The 22,986-nt window shown below is 40.2% G+C and overlaps 2 protein-coding genes across 2 annotated transcripts in view; one reads left to right on the top strand and one right to left on the bottom strand.

Moving 5' to 3' along the window:
• Positions 1-22,986, top strand: part of VEPH1 (ventricular zone expressed PH domain containing 1) — a 409,378-nt gene that overhangs the window by 60,052 nt on the left and 326,340 nt on the right. The window lies entirely within an intron of this gene.
• PTX3 (pentraxin 3) lies at positions 10,245-21,223 on the bottom strand. Its single transcript, XM_075864019.1, has 3 exons — positions 21,115-21,223; positions 20,450-20,911; positions 10,245-10,999 (listed from the first exon to the last, which is right to left on the bottom strand). Exons 1-3 carry the CDS (start codon positions 21,221-21,223, stop codon positions 10,389-10,391), a joined length of 1,182 nt encoding a protein of 393 aa, XP_075720134.1. The 3' UTR covers positions 10,245-10,388.

The raw sequence follows: 22,986 nt of genomic DNA, 5'->3' as shown, positions 1-22,986 counted from the left end.
CCGCCGGGTGACAGCTTTATGTTACAGCTGGCACCCTGAGATATCGGCCAGGACCGGAGCTAGCCTCCGATCCGACCGATTAACCCCTCCCATGCTGCGTTCAATAGAGATCGCAGCATGTGAGGAGTTTATAGCCACCGGCGCCCCAGCAACGTAATCGCTGGGTTGGCGGTGACTGCAAAGGCGATCGGAGGGCTAATACTTACCTCCCGGTCCGCCAGTAACGGAATCCTCCTATGCCCCGTCGTCGGCGGGGCCCAGGAGGCTGCCGGTACCATCGGCAAGATGGCGCCGGCTCAGCTTCCGGCTCAGAAGCTGAGCCGGCGTCATCAGCATCGAGTGTCCGCTGTATGTTACAGCGAACACCCCGATCTATCCGCAGGAACCGGAGCTAGCTCCGATTCCTGCCATTAACCCCTTCAATGCAGCGATTCAATGCAATCGCTGCATCAAAGTGGTTTGTGTGCAATTGGCAGCCTTGCCATGCGATGGCAAGGCTGGTGACTGCTACTATGGCAACAGGATGCCTAACAATGGCTTCATATCTGCCATTACGTTAGCCGATTAGGCCCCGCCCGGAGGCGGAGCCTGATCGGCGTGCTGTCAGTGAACAACTGACAGTTCTAATACATTGCACTACATAGGTAGTGCAATGTATTAGAACATCAAACAAACAGTTGGACCTTCAAGTCCCCTAGTGGGACTAAATAAAAGTGTAAAAAAAAAGTGTAAAAAAAGTAAAAATAGAAGTTGTAAAAAATACAATAAAAGTTTAAAATAATAACGCAAAACAAAATCGCCCTTTTTCCCTTATCAAGTCATTTATTATTGAAAAAAATAATAAAGCCATACATATTTGGTATCGCTGCGACCGTAACGACCTTAAGGCTGGGTTCACACAAGCACATTAATGTCCGTAATGGACGGATGTATTTCGGCCGGAAGTCCCGGACCGAACTCAGTGCAGGGAGCCGGGCTCCTAGCATCGTAGTTATGTACGACGCTAGGAGTCCCTGCCTCTCCGTGGAACTACTGTCCCGTACTGAAAACATGATTACAGTACGGGACAGTTGTCCTGCAGAGAGGCAGGGACTCCTAGCGTCGTACATAACTACGATGCTAGGAGCCCGGCTCCCTGCACTGAGTTCGGTCCGGGACTTCTGGCCGAAATACGTCCGTCCATTACGGACGTTAATGTGCTCGTGTGAACCCAGCCTAACTATAAAAATATTTATTTATATGTTATTTATTCCGCACAGTGAACGGCGTAAAAAAAAAACTAAAAAATACTGACATAATTGCTATTTTTTGGTCACTTTGTCTTCCAAAAATTGAAATAAAAAGTGATCAAAAAGTTGCATGTACCTAAAAATGTTGCCTATAAAAACTATAACTCATCTCGCTAAAAACAAGCCCTCATACAGCTCCGTCGATGAAAAATGTAAAACCGTTATGGCTCTCACAACTTGGCAACAGAAAAAATCCATTCTCTAACAAAATATGCCAGAATTGCTGTTTTTTGGTCACCTTGCCTCTCAAAAAAAAAACGATAACAAGTGATCAAAAAGTCGCATGTACCCCAAAATGGTACCAATAAAAACGACAGCCCGTCCCACAACAAACCAGCCCTCGTACCACTACGAGTGAATGAATGCCATGACTAAGAGCATTTGACGTGCTTGAAACGCGTAGGCTCACTATACCTACCGACTACTGCCTTGATGCCAAGTCTGCCTGTTACCGAATTTTAAACAAGCTTTTTGATACAAATAAAATTGGGAATACGTTGCTTTTAAAACACATTACTGCAGCGCTGGATCAATTATTTCCATTTCTACTCGTACCACTACGTCTATGAAAAAATAAAATTTGTCAAGGCACCAATAAGCCAGGAAATAAAAATATGCAGTTGTGCCGGCCCAAGGGGAACGTTTCTTCTGTTTCAAGTGGCGAATTATCAAGGCCCCTAAAATTAGGGAACCAGGAAGGGGAGGGCCCAAACATATCTGCTGGAAGTGAGGGCGCCCGTATTATACCAGGACAACACTTCCTAGCAAAATTCCCCAAACTTCAAAGGTGCCGAGTCTGGACCAAAAGGGGAATAAGTAAAGACCATTTATTAGTGCGACACCGGCCTGTGCAGAAAGGATTGTGTCACAGCATAACACACATCTATGGATTATTTTATTGTTTTTTTTTACCCCACTATACCACCTGACTATGCCCCTTATATACTCCGCCTGCTTTACATGTACCCCCACATTATAAACGGAAACACCAGTAAGACTCAAAACAAAACTACTACAAGCAAAATCCACGCTCCAAAAGCCAAATGGCGCTACCTCCCTTCTGAACCCTACAGTGTGCCCAAACAGCAGTTTACTTCCACATATATGGCATCGCCATACCAGGGAGAACCCTTTTAACAATTTTTGGGGTGTGTGTCTCCAGTGGCACAAGCTGGGCGCCACATATTGGCATATCTATTGAAAAACCATTTTCACTCTGCAACATCGAGTGCACGCCAATTTCTGCCAATCACCTGTGGGGTTAATATGCTCACTACACCCCTAGGTGAATACCTTGAGGGGTGTAGTTTCCAAAATGGGGTCACTTCTGGGGGTTTCCACTGTTTTGGTCCCACAGGGACTTTGCAAATGCGACATAGCGCCCAGAAACCAATCCAGCAAAATCTACACTCCAAAAGCCAAATGGCGCTCCTTCCCTTCTGAGCCCTACTCTGTGCCCAAACAGCAGTTTATGACCACATATGTGGTATTGCCGTACACAGGAGAAGTTGCTTTACAAGTGTTGGGGTGCTTTTATTCATTTATTTTTTGAGAATATGAAACATTTTCAGCTAAATCTACGTCTTATTGAAGAAAAAGGATTTTTTTTATTTTCACTGCCCAATTCTAATAAAATCTATGAAACACCTGTGGAGTCAAAATGCTCACTACACACCTAGATGAATTCCTCAAGGGGTGTAGTTTCATGAATCGAGTAACTTTTGGGGAGTTTCCACTGTACTGGTACCTTAGGAGCTTTGCAAAAGTGACATGGTGTCAAGAAACCAATCCAGCAAAACCTGTGCTCCAAAAGCCAAATGGCACTCCTTCTCTTCTGATCCTTGCCGTATGCCCAAACAGCAGTTTATGACCACAAATGGGGTATTGCCGTACTCCAGAGAAGTTGCTTTACAAATGTTGGGGTTCTTTTATTCCTTTATTTGTTGAGAAAATGAAAAAAGGATTTTTTTTATCTTCACTGCCCAATTCTAATAAAATCTATGAAACCCCTGTGGGCTCAAAATGCTCACTACACCCCTAGATGGATTCTTCAAGGGGTGTAGTTTCCTAAATGGAGTCACTTTTTTGGTGTTTTCACTGTTTTGGTCCCTTAGGGGCTTTGCAAATGCGACGTGGTCTCCACAAACCATTCCTGCTAAATTTGAGCTCCAAAAGCCAAATGGCGCTCTTTCCTTTCTAAGCTCCGCCGTGTGTCCAAACAGCCGTTTATGACCACATGCGGGGTATTGTTTTACTCGGGAGAAATTGCTTTACAAAAGTAGTGGTGCATTTTCTCCTTTTAGTCCTTCTGGCAATTAGAAAAAATTAGCTAAACCTACATTTTCTTTGAAAGAATGTAGATTTTAATTTTCATGGCCTACTTCCAATAATTTCTGAAAAAAACCTGCGTGGTCAAAATGCTCACTATACCCCTAGATAATTTCCTCAAGGGGTATAGTTTCCAAAATGGGGTCACTTTTGGGGGATTTCCACTGTTTTGGTGCCGCAAGAGCCTTTCAGACCCGACATGGAGCCTAAAATATTTTTTAATAAAAAGGAGGCCCCAAAATCCTCTAGGTGCTCCTTTGCTTCTGAGGCCTGTGCTTCAGTCAATAAGTGCACTAGGGCCACATGTGGGGTATTTCTAAAAACTGCGGAATCTGGGCAATAGATATTGAGTTGCGTTTCTCTAGTAAAACTTTCTGTGTTACAAAAAAAATAGATGAAAAATGAATTTCTGCAAAAAAAAAAAAAGAAATTTTAACATTTCACATCTACTTTGCCTTAATTCCTGTGAAACATCTAAAGGGTTAAGAAACTTTCTAAATGCTGTTTTGAATACTTTGAGGGGTGAAGTTTTTAAAATGGGGTGATTTATCGAGGGTTTCTAATATATAAGGCCCTAAAATCCACTTCACAACTGAACTGGCCCCTGTAAAAATAGCCTTTTGAAATTTTCTTGAAAATGTGAGAAATTGCTGCTAAAGTTCTATGCCTTGTGATGTCATAGAAAAATAAAAGGATGTTCAAAAAACGATGCCAATCTAAAGTAGACATATGGGTGATGCTAATTAGCAACAATTTTGTGTGGTATTACTATCTGTCTTACAAGCAGATACATATAAAGTTAGAAAAATGCAAATGTTTGCAATTTTTAGCAAAATTTTCGTGTTTTTCACAATTAAATACTTAATGTATCGAGCAAATTTTGCCAGTAACATAAAGTCCAATGTGTCACGAAAAAACAATCTCAGAATCGCTTGGATAGGTAAAAGCATTCCAGAGTTATTACCACATAAAGTGACACATGTCAGATTTGAAAAAATAGGCTGTGTCCTTAAGGCCAAAACAGGCTCAGTCCTTAAAGGGAATGTGTTGCCAGCAAAACATGTTTTGTTTTTTTTTGTTAAACAATTAGTGTGTAGGTGATTAAACATTGTTCTAATTTATTTTTTTTTTTCACGAGTCAGAAAATATTATAAATTGGATTCAATTGGATTCTAATTTATAATATTTTCCATTGCTGGTCACTAGATGGAGCCATTCCCAAAATTGCAGCATTGCATGTGGTAAAGCAACCACATTGCTTTATGCTGCAAAATTGGGTAAAAATCCCTCGCTCTAGTGAGCTCTCAGAATCCTCCCCTCCTTTATCCTGGCTAGTGCCGGGAGAAACGAGGGGTTTGAACGGTCTAACCTCCTACACTGTGTGTCGCCATTTTTTGAGCTAACACACAGTGTAGTAGGTTTACATACAGTAGTAAACACACACTGAAACACAAACATACATAGAAATCCCTTACCTGCTCCAGTCGCCGCCGCTCCCCCCGGTCCATCCGCTCCGTCTGCTGCCGCTGCTCCATGTGCACAAGTCCGGAAGCCGCGACCGGAAGTAGTAATATTACTGTCCGGCCGCGACTTCCGGTCCACAGGAAAATGGCGCCAGACGGCACGCATTTCAAATTGAACTGTGTGGGAGCGGCGCATGCGCCGTTCCCACACAGCGGGGTACATGATAGTGGATGGAACGGGCCACGTTCGCAGTCCCTATGGGACTGGAGCTGCCGTATTCCATGTCTGTATGTGTCATTAATCGACACATACAGAAATGGAAAAAAAAATGGCAGCCCCCATAGGGAAGAAAAAGTGTAAAAATAAAAAAAAGTAACACACAAACACACAAATTAATCCAAACGTTTTTAATAAAGCACTAACATCTTTAACATATTAAAAAAAAATTTGTGGTGACACTGTTCCTTTAAGGGGTTAAGTTACAATGCAAAACGCAGACATGGATTACAAACAATTAATGTGCCCAAGCTTACACACAATTAGGTCAGGGACATATCACCCATGGAGAAATGGCAAATATCCCACCATAGAGTACTTCACATAAAGAACATGTGTATATATCAGGCAAACAATAATAAATAAGCCATGACACTGCAGATGCATAAACAAAATTAATATGCTAGATGTCACTGCATCCATATAAAATTACAGATATTACCGTACGAATGAAGTGTCCAGTGGCCCAAAATTTGAACGGTAGAATCCAAATAATCCAAGTATGGAAGACAAAGGATTGAAAAAAAAAACCCAACCCTACACCAACATGTTCAAGACCCTATGACTCTATGTGGATAGAGAAGCCACACACGTATCTCTGAACTAACGGCTTCGTCAGGGGTCAAGTTTTTTTCCTAATTCCAGACAATGTAATTTTTATGAGTGGATTTGCCGATTTGTTAAAATGGGTGTAATATATAATATACTCCTTTTTTCTGTATTGTAATGTACCATTTTGCCTAGTCTCCACTAGGCAGTTATCCACACATGTTCTCGTGTCATTTATCTAGTGATAAGCCTGCTCTGTGCTTTGGTGCATACCTGTGTGTTAGAAGCCTGGATCTTGCCTCTGACCCTGTCTGTTTATATTGTACTAATTCTGTACAAGCGAAAGCTTTGTATTCTTGGGTTCATTACTACTCATCGTGCACTTGTTGGTTACATGCATTGAATAGTTCAGTTTATTCATTCAAACTAATAGTCATATAATTCCTATAAACTTTCCGTAATTTTCCTTTTATCGATAGGTTGTATTCAGGTATTCCTCGCAGTCTAAATATACTTAATTGGCAAAAATAGGAGCTCAGAATAAACATGAAATTTTGGATGACTTTTACTATATAGTTTAAGCTCATACAATTTTATGCTGTGATCTGGCTCTTGCAGCTGTATCAACTGAAATTAAATGAATGCAGTGTCAGATTAAGGTCCCTTGGGCCCACCAGAAGAGATGATCCTAAGGGCCAAACCTCCGGAATCTATACAAAACATGTGCACGTCCAATATTAATTGTATCATAATCTTTGTTGTTATTGCACACACAGGATATATTATCAATAAGGTCTAATAGGTTATTTGTGAATTAACATGTAAGAAATAGACCCTAGTGGCAAGTGATCAACTCTAAAATCACCTCGAATAGGATTGTCTTCTGCTGAATCATTGTAACCCGCTATCCTGTCAGTACCAGGGCCCACCGGGGATCCCCTGGTACCTTGGTGGGCCAGTCTGACTCTTCAAGAATGGATGCATGTGAAGTCTGATTCTGCAGTCATACTTTAATTCATTTGACATGTATTGGGCCAATATAAATATTTGGCTGTAAATGGGTCACTTTACATCAAATATCAGGGCCGAATTGATCAATTAAGTTCTGACATTTAAATTTAGCTACAGCAATTACAATAGTTGTCCACAACTCAGAATTTTAGACTTCCACATCCCAATATAGGACTTTCATGATCTATTAGACATTAGTAAAGTCTAGTAATTAGAGGAGATAGGCAGAGAAATTCACCTTTATCTGCCTGCCCACTCTGTGATTGGCGCTCCTTGTTAGGCTTAAGGGAACGTCTATGTGAGCTGTCTTCAGGCTGATGAGGAGCGTCGATCACAGCCGAAGATGCAGGGTGCTCAGCTGACATTTGCTTCAGCGACGGTGGGGGTCTCAACACCCGGATCCCCACCGATCAAAACTTCTGATATGTCTCTATGATATAGCAAAAGTTTTATGAAAGTGCAGTTACTCTTTAAGACCAGTAGAAGACCAGTAGATCCAGATGATCTGGCTGCCAACCTAGCGTCTACAAGGTTTATTCGCATTAAGCAGACCTGCTTTAAGTATGTCATATAATAAACAAATTTTGTTTGGTTTTACATACTTGCTGTTATACCTTTTATCTTGCCAAGGACATATCTCATACGTCCTGACAGGGAGGCAATGCAGTAGCCAGTGAAGTAGCTCGAGCAGAGTTCTAACCACCTGGTTGAAGTGAGAGCTGCATATACTTGCAGCTCTCAATTCAACCCGTATTACTAAAGGCTCTTCTTGCTCTCAGATTATCACATATGGGGGTCTATTTTTCAGAAAAGGAGTGAGAAGATGAGAACTTGCTCATCTAATCACCACTCTGCACCTCATTTTTACGTTTATTGACTCCATGACCCAAACGTGTACCTTCGTCATGTGATGGACTCACAGGTGCATGGCTCATTACAGTATGTGTATCAGAGCTGTGTCTTCTAATGATCCCAGAACCTGTGTGTCTGTCACATGACCAGGGATAGATTTAAAAAAAAAAACAATCTTACTGCCAGGTAGGCAGTAGTCCCTTTGAATTTCACATGTTACCAGGACCAATTATTTCAATAATTTCAATTATTAATCCTGTTCTACCTTTTCACAGCATGGAGTTTATAGTCTCTGTTAACATAGGGATCCAACAGCAGCTTCTCTACTGCTGGGTCTGAATCTTAGAGAAAAACACTACATACATATTTAAAATAAAGTTACACTACAGATACCTTGCCATTCTTGCCCATGGGCTGTGTCTGGAGTTGCATTTTAATCATACTGACTTGAATGTAGTTGAGATGCAATACCAGACACAGCCATGGACAAAAGTGGTGCAGTTTCTGTTGAAAAAGAAAAAGGACAACCAAACTCAAATCAGCACAGTAGAGTTTCTTGACTTTATTTCATTTGGGCTAAATGTTGAGAAATCCACACATAAGCGAAAAAAGTTGAACAGTTGAATAGACCAGTGCATTGAAAACAGAATTTTAATTTATTTTATAGAAAAATGCTTTAAATCCACACAAGGCATACAATAATTAAACAAAATACAGCAATGGGTAGGTAAAGACATAGTGATATTATTAAAATAGTTTTAAAGTTGTGTTTTAAAATATTGCTATTCTTAAACATACAGTGTCCGTATATCTAACAGTAACCATCTTTAATAGTGTTTGCTATGTAATATTGTAGAAACAAAAGCAATGTTCTTTGACATACTAATGTTCAACAGAAACAAAGTAAATGGAATTTAGTTGTTAATATGTTTCTGGTTCAAAGATATGCAGAATTGTAACAATGTGATAAACTTTAGTATTCCTCTATGTTACAATTATACAAAAATAAAGTAGTTTTTATTTAACGTAACTCTTGCAAATTCAATTTACAATATAATACAGCATTACATAATTACAAGTATAATGATTGATAAAAAGTGGTTATAATTAGGATTAAGATGTTTTACAATTTTTTTTTGCTTATTAGCAATTCACATTGGAACAAAACTTCCTGCCAACTCTATTTAGACAGAAGAAATTAGCTTAGTGTTACTTATTACTAACATATACAGTAGAAGTGGAGAATGTGCTGCTGTCAAAAAATGAGTGAGTTAGATAAATCAACAGACCCTACATTCAAGATAGAATATCCAAACTAATACTGCTTTTGAGGTCCGCATTGACTTTGAGACAGAACTGCTGTAAATTTGAATCTAACATTAGTAAAGTTTTACTAGATTAAATTGATGTTTACGCCTGAGAATTAAAATGTATATCCAAGTACAATAAAATCTATCCCTTCAATGGAAGTCAACTGACGTTTTTATTGTAGATCTATATCCCCCAATAGATATTAAGACAATTTGTAAATCATTGCTGGTATATTTTCCACTGCAAAGTGTAATAAATTGAATCTTTCCCTAAACATTTCAATTAGGGAGACATCAGATGTCGAGTCAATTTCACTGTGAAAGATACAGTACTAGTAAGTATTCTTACATAGTTTTTCTCTATTCTTATTTACTGCCCCTATGTCTCAGTAGTACAGAACTGCAGGGTTTCTGTGTGCTGCCCTATAACCTCCAGTACTCTGTGCCATGTGTATGAGGCCTTAGATAGATATCTACAAACCATTAGAGCATAGATTTATCTTTCACCTATGCTTGTATATTAGGGGATTGCAAATAATAAGAATCACTCGCTTTTACGAGTGTAGGCAGTTTGATAATAGAGCATGGAGCGCATGGGGGAATAAAATGACTGATTTCCTGCCAGTTTATAAGCCAGCTCATCAGCAGTTTTACGACTGTGTCTGCAGCTAATAGTTCACAAGTGTCGGATTTGACACCAACTTCGTCACAGAGTCCGTGCCAAAATCCATGTCAAATCTGATGACAATCAGCATCCAATGCATGTGAATTGGGTTCACACATCCCCGTTCACATTCTATGGAACATTTTTACAAAAATCTGCACTGAAAAATAGAGGATTAGTTCCATTGAACTACAATGGGGCAAATCCTCATGTGGATCTGCTGCCCACCCGCGGCACATCCAGAGCAGAAATCTGAGTGTATGCCTCGGATATCTACCATGGAAATACACGTCTGATTTAATGCAGACATGTGACAGTGGGCTTACAATACAGGCTGACAGAAAAAACAGCCTTCTTCGTGCTGGCAGACAAAAAGGAATACGATTTACCTGCTTCTTTATTGGATTACCAATGGTATAAAGAAAGCTGTTTCAATAATAGAATTGCTGGGTATACAATTCCCTAATAGAGCGTTTATTAAACGTGAAGCTATGCTTTGTGTTTTAATACTCATTAGACAATTGTAATACTATATCTTGATACTAAATTGTAGTGACATGATCTTATTCTTAGTGGGAGGATATACTTATAAATAATTCAATTAATGCATCTGACATATGTGCCTGCATTAAACCTCTATAAGCTTTAATGAATGTATTGAGCTCCTCCATGTGGTTGAATTTCTGTTGTACCCCAACCAATAACATTGCCCCGAATACTACAACCATTTTTTGTTCCAGTCTTTACAATGTCCTCATCATTGAGTACTTTATCCCACAAGTTAAAGCCTGTAATCTTTCCAGAAAATGATAATGATTCATCAAAACCTCCTCCTACGCAACAGCCGTTCTTTTCTTGCCCAAGCTGGAATATACCTCTATTAGGAATAATATGACCCTTGGCCATTTCGTAACTTATTGCTTTATTTTCTCCATTAACCCATAATGTTGCTTTGCCATCCTCAGAGTCCCATGTACCACACAGGTGTGACCACTCGCCTGTCTGCAGCACATTTTCAGCAATTATCTTGTCCTTATCCCCACCAACAACCAATACAGGAGACTGTTGGTTCAAATTCAGTTGGATTTCATAAGGATTGCGCTTGGTGCCATATGAGAATACAATGGTTCTTTCCAGGACTTCTGTCACTTTAGTCCACACACAGAAAGTGAAGGCCTGGAGGGTCATGTCGGCAGGGTGTGCACTTGCATAAATTTTGGGTGATCTCATAGGAAATAGTAATGCGGTATCACAACCTAAAAAAATACAAAAACGAAACAATACATGTTGAAATAAATCAAATATAAACTGCTTGATCTCATGCATCTAATGTAATTGGAAATTCTGCAAGGGATTTCAATGAGTGAAATCGAGAGCAAATCAGGAACAAATCTGTGACAGATAGGGCGTTCTCTCGATTTCAATATCCACTGCATGCCCCCAAATCTTTGCACATTGCCCTGACATTGCACTGTACCTGCAAAAACAGTTTGCCTAAAAGTGGTAAAACAAACAACTGCGCTATGCTTGGTGAAACTGGTAATAGTTCAGATCATGGGTGCCGCTCAGAAGCTGCAATTTACAGATTTGAGAAACTTGCTGAATGAAATACATTGGATCATTAGTTTGTCATAATAAATAGTGTCACTACATTAATGTAGGAATTTGTCTGATTCATTTCCTGTGCAAAGAGCCAGTGTGGCTTTAAATTATCCATGCTTGTAGCTGGAACAAATGAAAGATTTCAACCTTGCCCATTCTTCTAAAACAGATATGACATATAACATTTGATTGTTTAGAGAAAAATGTTTCTGAGTATTTTTCCCAACGATATTTAAGCCATATTTTTAGCCACATAGTCAGAAATGTCAGTATCACTGTCTAACACAGGCTATTTAATTAACAGACACTCGACTTGACTATGAAGGCCCTTCTGAAACTTAACACAGTTTGCAAAAGCCCAACCGCCAAAAGTGTGATTAGAAACTCCCATAAGAGCTACTCTGGCTCTTCTCCAAGTTTTATGTGAAATCTAAACCAGTTGCAGAAGTTTTATTGAAAGCCTCAATGTCTTAGTTACATATAAAAGATATATATATATATATATATACATATATATATATATATATGCAACTTCTAGCTACACAACGCAAATTTTGATGCGTTTTACTGCTGTGGTTTGTTACACTTTCGACAAACGTATGTACTAGTACACAATGACTTTCTTTTTGGTAAATAATAGGTCCACACAGATAGATAAACAGGTTAGGCTGTGTTCACATCAGCGTTGGGCTTCCATTCATGGGTTCCGTCAGACCTTTCCGTAGGAAGAAACGATGAACGGAAAGCCAAACGGAAACCATCACTTTCGTTTGCATTACCATTGATTTCAATGGTAATGCTTCCAATGCAATTGGTTTTCGTTTGTTTCCGTTCCGTAAGGTTTCCATTTTTTTAGTGTAAACAATAGTGTAGTCAACTGCGCTAATGTTCCCGCCAAAAAAACAGAGACCTTACAGAATGGAATCAAATGAAAACCAATTGCATTGTTAATGCAATCAATGTTAATGCAAACGGAAGCTATGGTTTCCATTTGGCTTTCCGTTCATCGGTTCTTCCAACAGAAAGTTCAAACGGAACCCATGAGCGGAAGCCCGACGCTGGTGTGAACAGGCCCTTAAACATGCTTGACAAACATTGTTCTTATCAAAATTTTTGCTGCTTACATTCTTTATGATTTGAAATAGTTTTATGTTCCTGTAGTAGAATAAGCAAAGCACCAAAAGTCCAATTATCCTTGGAGATTCTGCAGCCTTAGGCTGTGCGCCACAGAGAATTCTGGGAGAAAAACCGCACCAAATTGTGGTGCAGTTCTTTGGCCGGAATGTCCGCTAACAGGCCGGCCTTCTGGGGTGACGATTCATCCCAGGAGACCGTTTCAACCTGTGATTGGCTGCAGCGGCGGTCACATGGGATGAAACGTCATCCCAGGAGGAAGGCCCCCTGACGCTATCCAGGCCGGCCTCCTTGACTTTGATCCCATGTGACCGCAGCTGCAGCCTGTGATTAGCTGCAGCAGTCAAATGGGATGAAACGTCATCCCAGGAGGCTGCGCTGGAGTGAGGAACACAGACTTCTGGGTAAGTATGAGATTTTTTTTTCCTGAGTTGCGTTTTTTGCGACGGAATCTCTGCGAACCTGCCGCAAAGAAACGCAACAACTCCTATTTGTTGCGGGTTTTACCTCCCCATTGAGTCAACAAATAAGCAGCATTTACGCAAATACAATTAACATGCTGCAGAATAAAACTGCACAGCAATTCAATTTCTGAGCGTTTTTTTCTGCTTAGTATTTACGCAGTATGTGGATGAGATTTGTTCTATCTCATCCACTCTGCTGCTACTGTATTTTCTGCAAATTCCGTTGTGGAAAAACCGCAGCATTTAAGCAATGTGTGAACTGACCCTTAGGGTATGTTTACATGTGGCAAATTGTAAAATGTAATCAATTAAAACTCTGAGGGCTTGTCCACACATAGCGGAATTGCTGTGTATTTTCCGTCTGGAATTGCGGACGTAAAATACGTAGCAGAATACAGTAGCAGCAAAGTGGGTGAGATTTAACAAATCTCATCCACGTGCTGCGTAAAATTTTCGACCAGAAATTGACCTGCGGTGCATATTTTTCGTACTGCAACATGTCAATTCCTGCTACAGAAAGTGGACTGAATTGCTATGTTTTTCAGAGCAGATGTCACTATCTCCCAGCACTGAAAAAAACGCAGCAAAATCCGCACCATTTTCTGCAGTAAAAAACGCAGCAAATGGTGCGGTTTTTCCGCAGCGGAAATCCTGCTAGTTTCTGCAGAATTGCTGCCGAAATTTTTGGCAGCAATTCCATTACGTGTGGACAAGCCCTAACAGGTCTCTGTGTAGCATATGAAGTCTCTTCAGTTGCTTTCAGCTTATTCCGAAAACAGAAAAAAAGAGGACAATACAGACCCCAATGTTTAGATGCAATCCATTATTTTGCATTATTACAATTAGGGTATGTTCACACGGCAGCGTCCGTAACGGCCGAAATTACGGGGCTGTTTCCAGGAGAAAACAGCCCCGTCATTTCAGCCGTAACGGCATGTGCAGGCGCTTGAACGCCGCGTCCATTACGGACGTAATTGGCGCTGCTTTTCATTGGAGTCAATGAATAACGGCTCAAATTACGTCCCAAGAAGTGACAGGACACTTCTTTGGCGCGGGCGTCTATTTACGCGCCGTCTTTTGACAGCGACGCGTAAATAAACGCCTCGTGTGAACAGACATACGTCAGCACATTGCTTTCAATGGGCAGATGTTTGCCAACGCTATTGAGGCGCATTTTCGGACGTAATTCGAGGCGTAAAATGCCCGAATTACGTCCGTAAATAGGCCGTGTGAAGATACCCTAAGTGATTTTTTGAGTTACCGGGCTATGTCTGTGTGACAGACACCATTCACTAACTAAAGAGCTATTTCCCCTACTACAGGGTAAGCAGTCATTGGTTACTGAATAGTGCACGTCACACACACAGATCCTGTAACTGAAAAGGCGCCACTCAGTAAATAATGAGCGCTGTCTTACACTGCAGATAACGGCGCTCATTGGTTGATACAGGCTTCTGTCACATATTTTCAGGCTATTGTAAAGGATATTCCAGAGCACTCACTTGTTTAGATTCTTTCCACTTAAATTTTGAAAAAGAGATGCAAATTCCATGTCCAGAAATCCCATCCAGACAAACGACTAGTGTACAAAACTTGAGGACAGCATCATGATATGACATAAATATCCCTCGTCGGAAAACCCCTTTAAAATAAGCGCTGGCCCTCGATTTAGTAATAGTGACTTTAGTGTGCCCCCCCATTATTCATGCCAACAGTGTCCCTCATTAACTTATTGGCAACACACCATGCATTCACAGCGCTGGAAGCCCTTAAGCTGTTAAGGACCAACGCTGTAAATGTACGTCATAGTGATGATGCAGACATAAAAGCTGTGATTGACACAGCATCGGCCCAGGTCAAAGCTAACTCAGAACTTGTCTGTTTATCCCCTTAAATGCCGATATCAACAATGACCGCAGCATTTAAGTGATCAACGTAAAGGGATTTACCCATTGCTGATCCCCGCCGATAGTCGCATAAAAAAAAAGCAAAAATGCTGTGACACGTTTTTTGTTTTTTTGGCATTGCTAACCCAAACAATTAGAAAAGTTTAACGCTAAGATACACTATATGGACAAAAATATTGGGACTCCTACACATTACACATACAGGAACTTTTATGACCACTTATTCTAAATCCATAGTCATTAATATAGAGTTGGTCCCCCCTTTGCAGCTAAAACAGCTTCCACTCCTCTGGAAAGTCTATCTACAATTTTTTGGAGTGTGTCTGTTGGAATTTTTGCCCACTCATCCAGAAGGACATTTATTAGGTCAGACACTGATGTTGAACTAGAGGGAATGGCTTGCAATCTCGGTTCTAGATCATCTCTAAGGTGTCTGATGGGGTTAAGCTCAGGGCTCTGTGCGGGCAAATCAAGTTCGTCCACACCAAACATGCCCAACCATGCCTTTATGGACCTTGCTTTGTGCACTAGAGCACAGTCATGCTGGAACAGAAAAGGACCTTCCCCAAACTGTTCCCACAAAGTTAAATGCAAATAATTTTCCAAAATAACTTGGTATGCTGAAGCTTTAAGATTTCCCTTCACTGGAACGAAGGGGCCAATCCCTGAAAAACAACTCTATAGCATTATCCCTCCTCCACCAAACGTTACAATTGACACAATGCAATCAGGCAGGTAACATTCTTTTGGCATTCGCCCAACCAAGACTCGTCCATCAGACTGCCAGATTGAGAAGAATGATTTGTCACTCCACATAACATGTCTCCGCTACTCCAGTGTGCAGGGGCATTGTGCTTTACACCACTCCATCCGACGCAGGTTGATTTATTTTTTTAGGAAAACGGAGATAAGGGATGTCATGGCTGCATAATAAAATTTGACATGTTTTTAAGCATTTGCTCATAATACCCCCTTTTCATCGATACCGCATCCTAGTCTGCTATGTTTAGTTTCCGGGTTGGTGGACCGCTTACAGCCCGCCCACATCTGACCGCAAAGTTGCTGGACTAGATGTCCCAGGACAAACCGTGAGGCTCTAATAGGATTCATCCTTTGCCTGATACTGATACAGATAAGAGGAGCGCCATTTATTAGCTGGTATAATAAATGAACGGGACAGCATCAGGCATGCTCACATGATATGTGGCCTCTGAGTGGCATTCACTTTTATGTGCTTCTATAGTAGTGGATGGGAGTTACTGCACACAAGCAACCAATGTGCCCTCCTGTGAATATAAGCCAGGGGATGCCAGGACAGAGGGAGAGTGTGCATTCATGACCACTTAACAGAGTAATGTCAAATGCATACTAGAATAAACTAACCTAGCACAAAATGCTAACCAAGTGTCAGAAAGACAATCCTAATTGGTCACCAGAAGTCCAACATACCAGTTATCAAGCCTGTTGGTAGAAGAGGAACATTTTGAGGATCTTGAAAGCCAAAGGACTTTCATTCCTCACATTTGTTGAGTTTATCACAAATGCAACTAGTGGTGGATGCATTAAAAAGAAAGAAATTTAAGTTTTCTGATAGTCAAAGTTCTCAACACAACAATGGTCCTCAAACATCTCTGGACTGAAGTAAGGAAGCAGGTGAGACAACATTTTAGTGAATCGACTACTTCAAGCTTTTGTTGTCACAGGTAAATAGTGATTCCTTATCTATAATTAGTTTCCCTGAATACTGTTTTCATGACGTCATAATGCCATAGTGATACCTACAGTGTCAAATATACAGTACATCCCTAAAATTGGCAATATTGAACAAGAATGGTAGCAAAATAGATCACCTTACCAATATTATAGTATTGACTGAATTTCACAGATTACTTATATTGCTTGAAAAACAAAATATACTGAAATGTGTAATAGTCTACCATATCAGAGCATTTTAAAAGATTTAGTAATGGGCCTTGCTTGCAGAAGGATATGTCGGGCCGTCCAGCAACGGTAACTACAATAACAACTAGTTTTAGTCTAGTACAGTATTGGCTAACTGCGTCTTAAACTGTCTGTGTCTACTGTTAGTTTGGTATTATTATTGGTATTATACTGATATTATATTGGAAATAAATCCTCAGTACTTGAAGTAAAAATGTCAGAAATGTTCCTATATTCTGGGACACACTTGACTCCAGTGAGTACATAGGACTCTTGCCGTGGAGACTGCAGTATGTAACATATTCTCATTTTACATAGGCTATACAACTACATTTCTCATTAATATCACCATAAATTTGGCCTAGGGAACTAGAAAGGAATGAAAACAAACGCACAATGGAAGCCAACTGATTTTTAAGCCAGCACTGAATACAATCTACTAGACTAGAATGAAGCCAAAAGACTGCCTACTAGGTCATCAGTAAAGAAAATATTTAACTATTACGAAGAAATATAACATTTTCTCTATATAAAAAACGTTTTCCTCCAATTTCAGAAGAGATTTGATAAGCAGCAGTTGCTTTCTATATTAAGTCCACATTATGTTCTGATGCTCCGTGCACCATTACTTTAATACGAAGCACCTATAGTCTGTTCCTGTTTGCAGCATAAAGCTTGGAATCCATATTGACTATGTATACAGCCCCAATCTGGCGAAATACAGTGAAATCTGACACCAGACAAAGCCTTGACCAATCAGAGGTACCAATACAGCTCAAGTGTTGGCTCTTTTCAAAAGTGAAGCAGTCTGGGCAGATGGAGAAGATCTGGGGGTCGGTTCTCGCCAAGGGTGCTAAGGTAAATCAATTTAAATAGATCACATCAGAGGATCAGGTAGCCACTAACTTTTGACAGCTATCCTTGAATATGGATTTTGACTCAAAATCCACAATGGGACAACATAAATAGCATTCGTAGGGCCATTTTATGGTTCTTGTGAGGTCTAAGTTCCGCTAATCTTCAAAATGTAGTTGAAAATAGAGGTAAACGTTAACATTATGCCACTACAAGACCACATTTTGCTAAATTCTTCTTCTGAATGAAACACTTTGGTGACACATTGGCACAAACATTATTCCATTTTCTTTTGCCACTAAATATCAATCAGATTTCTTTTCAGAGACGTAACATTTTCTGATGGTTAAAAAGCATGAGATGTGTCCAGCTTAATCAAAGTGACAGGAACCTATGCTTTACCATAGTGAATGACATCTAGAGTAATTGCCAAACTACAGGAATTGTTTAAAATGTGGTTCTGGGAATGACATACTTCCTGAAAATAATCCTAATCTTCATGCCTGTATTTGCTCTCTACAATTTACCACCAATTACGGTAAAATTATTTTTTTAGGAAAGAGGAAACTGTTGTTTTAAAGCTGAGGACAATTACTAGGCTGATTCTTTTAAGTTTTTAGTGGGGGGGGGGGGCAATTATCCTGCTGTACACCAATTGTTTTTACATTTAAAGTTGGATATGCTTGAGCTTGAAAACTTTAATAACGCATAACGTTCTGAAACCACGAAAGGAATTAGACGACAGTTTACATTGTACGTACTCCATAAATATTCCATTTTACTGAGGCCAGCTGTAATGAGGGCTTGGTGTATCGCCAGCTGGACACCTCTCTTCAGATTTCTAATTCACAAAAACCACAATGAGGTAATGTCACTCATGATATAATATACTGTTAGCCATAGAGCATTGCAGTCCAAATAAAAGACTAAAATTCTATTTGCCTGGGTTTTTCTGTGTGTGTGTGTGTGTGTGTGTGTGTGTGTGTGTGTGTGTGTGTGTGTGTGTGTGTGTGTGCCTTTAACTGATTCATAGTTCATAGTTACTGCACTGCATTGATTTATTTTATTCCACCCACCTTACTTCAAAGGGAGGGTTCACCTTCACACATCTGTCATTGAGACATGTCAGAAGATTTAATCGGTTGGGATCTGTGTCCTGTGATCACCATAGATCACTAAAACAAATAGGTTGCATTGCTTCTCAAGCGTCATGCCCCTTTGTTTTGCACATTCTAAACCAAGTTTGTCATTGGAATTAGCCATTCACTTCAATGGGACTCCATGTTTATTATAATCCCACTGCAGCGAATAGGAGTAGACTTGAAGATCCAGACACCTCCAGAGTCACAGCACTTATAGGAGTGATGTGGGCCCCTTGTTTTAGTGTTCAATGGTGGTCCCAGGGCCCAGACCCCCACCAATGACATTTTCTGACATGCCTTAGTGACATGTTAGAAAATGTGTAAAGGTGGACCTTCCCTTTAAGGCAATACTAGAGATGTAACTTGAAGCTCCTGGGCTCTGATGTAACATCACTAACAGTGCCCCCTAACTATAATGTCAGTTAGCGTATTGGTCATATAGGGCAAAGGATTCTTTTGGGGCCCCTCAGACCCCAGTTCTCGTGTGCGAATTCAACCTGTGCACCCCCTATAATTACACCCACTGGGACACACAACTGTAGAGTTCACTGTAAAGCAGATTGTAAATTTACTCAAGACTGACAAGCCTGACTCTTCAATACACAGTCATACAGATGGATCCCATTAGAAACATCTTGCTTTATACGGAAAAACATCCCATTCTCTAGTAAAGGTTTCTTTGTGGAAATTTACTCTGTCGTCCCTAGTTCATCCATATATTATTAGCCGCTCTTTATGGCATCACTAAATCTGTTTTTCATTGTATTATTAGTATATAAATTACTGGTGGGGTTGATAACAATTATGTTATTCTTTGTCTGTACTGTATAGGCTTCATCCTATGTTTATTCTGTTGTTAGTTCTTTAACACTGTTTAGTGCACATGGCCCCAGACACAGTTTCCAGCTGCCAAAGCAGTCAGATTACATATCCAGATGTTATCCGTAAATGTAGATTTATAACCTTACACATTATTGACCTTATCATATCTGCAGTAATTAGAAATTCTAGCTCTTTTCTGGAGTTACGTATACTTTCCTTTTACATTTCTGAGTCATAGGCAAACAGTAACTGAATGCAAACTCATCTGTCATGAGAAAGGTTACTCAGCATTTTTAACTACGCTAATGCACTGCTCATCTACATTTATTCTGTGAATGGTCACCCTTTACTTTTATGTTACATTATATATTAGCAGAACATGCATATCAGGATACACTCGGCTCAGGTAACATATTGCTTAACCATACATTGCCTAAAAATACAGTTGCCCATTCTAAAACTACATAGATCACAGCGATATCAATCAATGGATCTGATGTGTGAAGTTTCATTTATAATTTCTCTTTGCATCCTTCATTTTACAAGTAATACAATGTACATGTTAACACTTGCATCATTTTACTCTTTGGGGGGTTTTATGCATCAAGATAACTCTGAGTTAATATAATGGCAAAGGTTTACTTCCAGTGGTATATAAAAATGCAGTTAACGCAGATCTCAAAGTGAGTTGTACCAAATAACATACTCAGCTCTACTACATCGGCAAGCTCTTCTTTACTACATCTGTAGAAATTTAGAACTTTTGTTTCAAACATGCAGATCCTGCTTAAGTGATTCATATTTAATACTGGTGAAAATGACCATGTTGGATTAGTTACCTGATGGTAGTTGGCGTTGCTGGATCCAATCTTGGATTTTCTGAAAATGCTGGATTAGTATGTCTAAATCGCAGTTTACCTTTACTTTATCTGAGCATTCATCTTTATTTTGTACAGCTTTTTCCACTCTCTGCAAATTATTTTCAATCCGTTGTAGGCCTTCTTTTATTTCCTGGCTTAAAGTAACAGATTTTTCCACACTTTTTCTCAAAACGAAATCAGGCTCACATTTTGAGTCCAGTAACGTTGAAATGTCTGAAGTAATGTTGCTGAGGCAGTCACTGCACGAGTCTGATGTGTTTTTTGTGCGTGTCCAAAGATCTACTTTTACTGTATAAAGTTCCGCATTAACTTCTTCAAAGTTCTGAAGCAGCATGTTCTGTCTCATCTGAGAGTTCTCTAACATTGTCATCACTTTATCCCACCTTGAAAGGTCTTTGATTTGGCATTCTGTTAAAGTTACTAAAACATAAAAATACACATTATAATTGCCTCAAATTGCTTTAATTGCATATCGTCTACAATGTTCTACTCCTACGTCAAACCAAAGTAGATATAATATAATCTAAAAACATTGAAAGCATTTTAAACATTTTATACTTTGTGATTATAAAAGATATACTATTACTATAAACAAGCATATGAAGAAAATATAAATGACTTGCCTTCTCCAGTCACCAGTATCTGATTGTCCAAATCTTGTGCTTGCACAGTTATTGTAAGTGCAGATGATAGGCACCAAATGGTACAAGCAAATAGATTTAGTAGCATCATGTTCTCTCCCAGGCTAGCAGACGCAAGTTCTGAAATACTGCACGACTTGCCTTTGTCCTAGTGATGTTCTCTAAATCCTACCAGAACGTGGCTGTGCTAAGACTGAGGAGGGAGCCCCTTAATAAATGCTTATAGAGAGCCAGGTGAATCACAACTTGAACATTGCTCAGTGGCAGTATTGTGTGGAATATGATGTCATGTAATAAGAATAAGAGGGGTGGTAGCAGTGGGTGTATGGCAGTTACACAAGCTATCCTTAATGGCTCATGTGGTGGGTGGATTCAACCATGCAGTGAAAGAATGGGGAAACTTGCATGGGGTACTATAAATCACTAGGGAATTGCGAATACAAAACATCAGGGAGATTTCTAAACTCCATATGTGCTTTACAAATTCCTTTCATTGCAGACATTTATGCCAATGTATATAACTCAATGCAGACTTGTTTGCCGGATCTCATAGATTAATATATCCTAAAAGATAAAATAATGAAAAATGTAATAACATATTAATGACTGAATTTAATATGTTGTCAGGCTGTCCCTTCATTAAATAAGAGTCACAGTTCTGCATGTCACAATCTAGAAAAGTATATAGTGAGACATAATGACTAGCTAGCATTTGTCTTATCAGTCACTTCTCTTGTAATTGCATCAGAGTGACAAAAAAGTATATTTCTATATTTAACGAGCTCAATGAGCTACATTGTTTCCGCAACTTCCATAGAACGGAATGGACATTACGGAAACAGCATAGATCAGCAAGCTCGGGCAGGAGCCCAGCTAAAGCGGGAGAAGGTAAGATGGGGGTGAGGGGCCCCGTTTTCTGAGACTCGCATCTATCAGACATTCATGGTATATCCTGTGGCTATGCCAAAAATGTCGGAGAGTTGAATATCCCTAGCACTTCGTGTTCGTAACATTGAATGAATGATCTGGCATGGTCTCCAATTATACTGATGGTTCTAACCATTCAAAACTCTGAATTTAGAAATAGCAGCAAGTATGGTGCAAGAATTGTTTCATAAATAATGTGAGATGCTGCTTTCTCTGTCATTGCTGGAATGGAGCTACACTAAAATTATTTCTCCATTTATGACAAACTTCTGATGTCAGAAGTTGTCATTGATGGGTTTCCATGCACTGTGTCCCCCGCAGGGGTGTAACTAGGAAAGACTGGGCCCCATAGCAAACTCTTGACCGGGCCCCCCCCCCGGGTGCCACAAGCAGCCCCCCTTATAAATAGTGCCCCCTCTAGAATGGGCCATGCAGTCCCCCTGTAGACAGTGCTATATAGCCCCGCCTATAGACAGTGTCACACCCCATTTGTAGATAGCGCCCCCACCTCCCCCTTGTAGATAGTGCCATACAGCTCCCACTGTATATAGTGCCACACAGCCCCCTCCCTTGTATACAGTGCCACACAGCCCCCCCTTATTAGAAAGTGCAGCACAACCCCCCCTTAGTAGAAAGTGCCGCACAGACATCTCTAGATTGCACCACACTCAGCCCCCTGTAGATAGAGCCACAGCCCTCCCCCTTGTAAATAGTGCCATACAGTTCCCCATGTGTATAGTTCCACACAGCTCCCCCTTGTGTATAGTGCCACACAGCCCCCCTTGTGTATAGTGCCACAAGGCAATGGCGCATCCGAGAAAGTTGTATCAGTCAGGGAGATGTCACTCAAACATGGAAAGGTAGGTTTGGAGGTAGGACTATGTGACTCTTCAGGATAGCGGCACCGCCCCATGACCCTCTAATGAG

Source organism: Rhinoderma darwinii, chromosome 4 (assembly GCF_050947455.1).
Source record: "Rhinoderma darwinii isolate aRhiDar2 chromosome 4, aRhiDar2.hap1, whole genome shotgun sequence".
NCBI lineage: Eukaryota > Metazoa > Chordata > Amphibia > Anura > Rhinodermatidae > Rhinoderma > Rhinoderma darwinii.
This window is presented reverse-complemented; position numbering and strand designations above follow the sequence as displayed.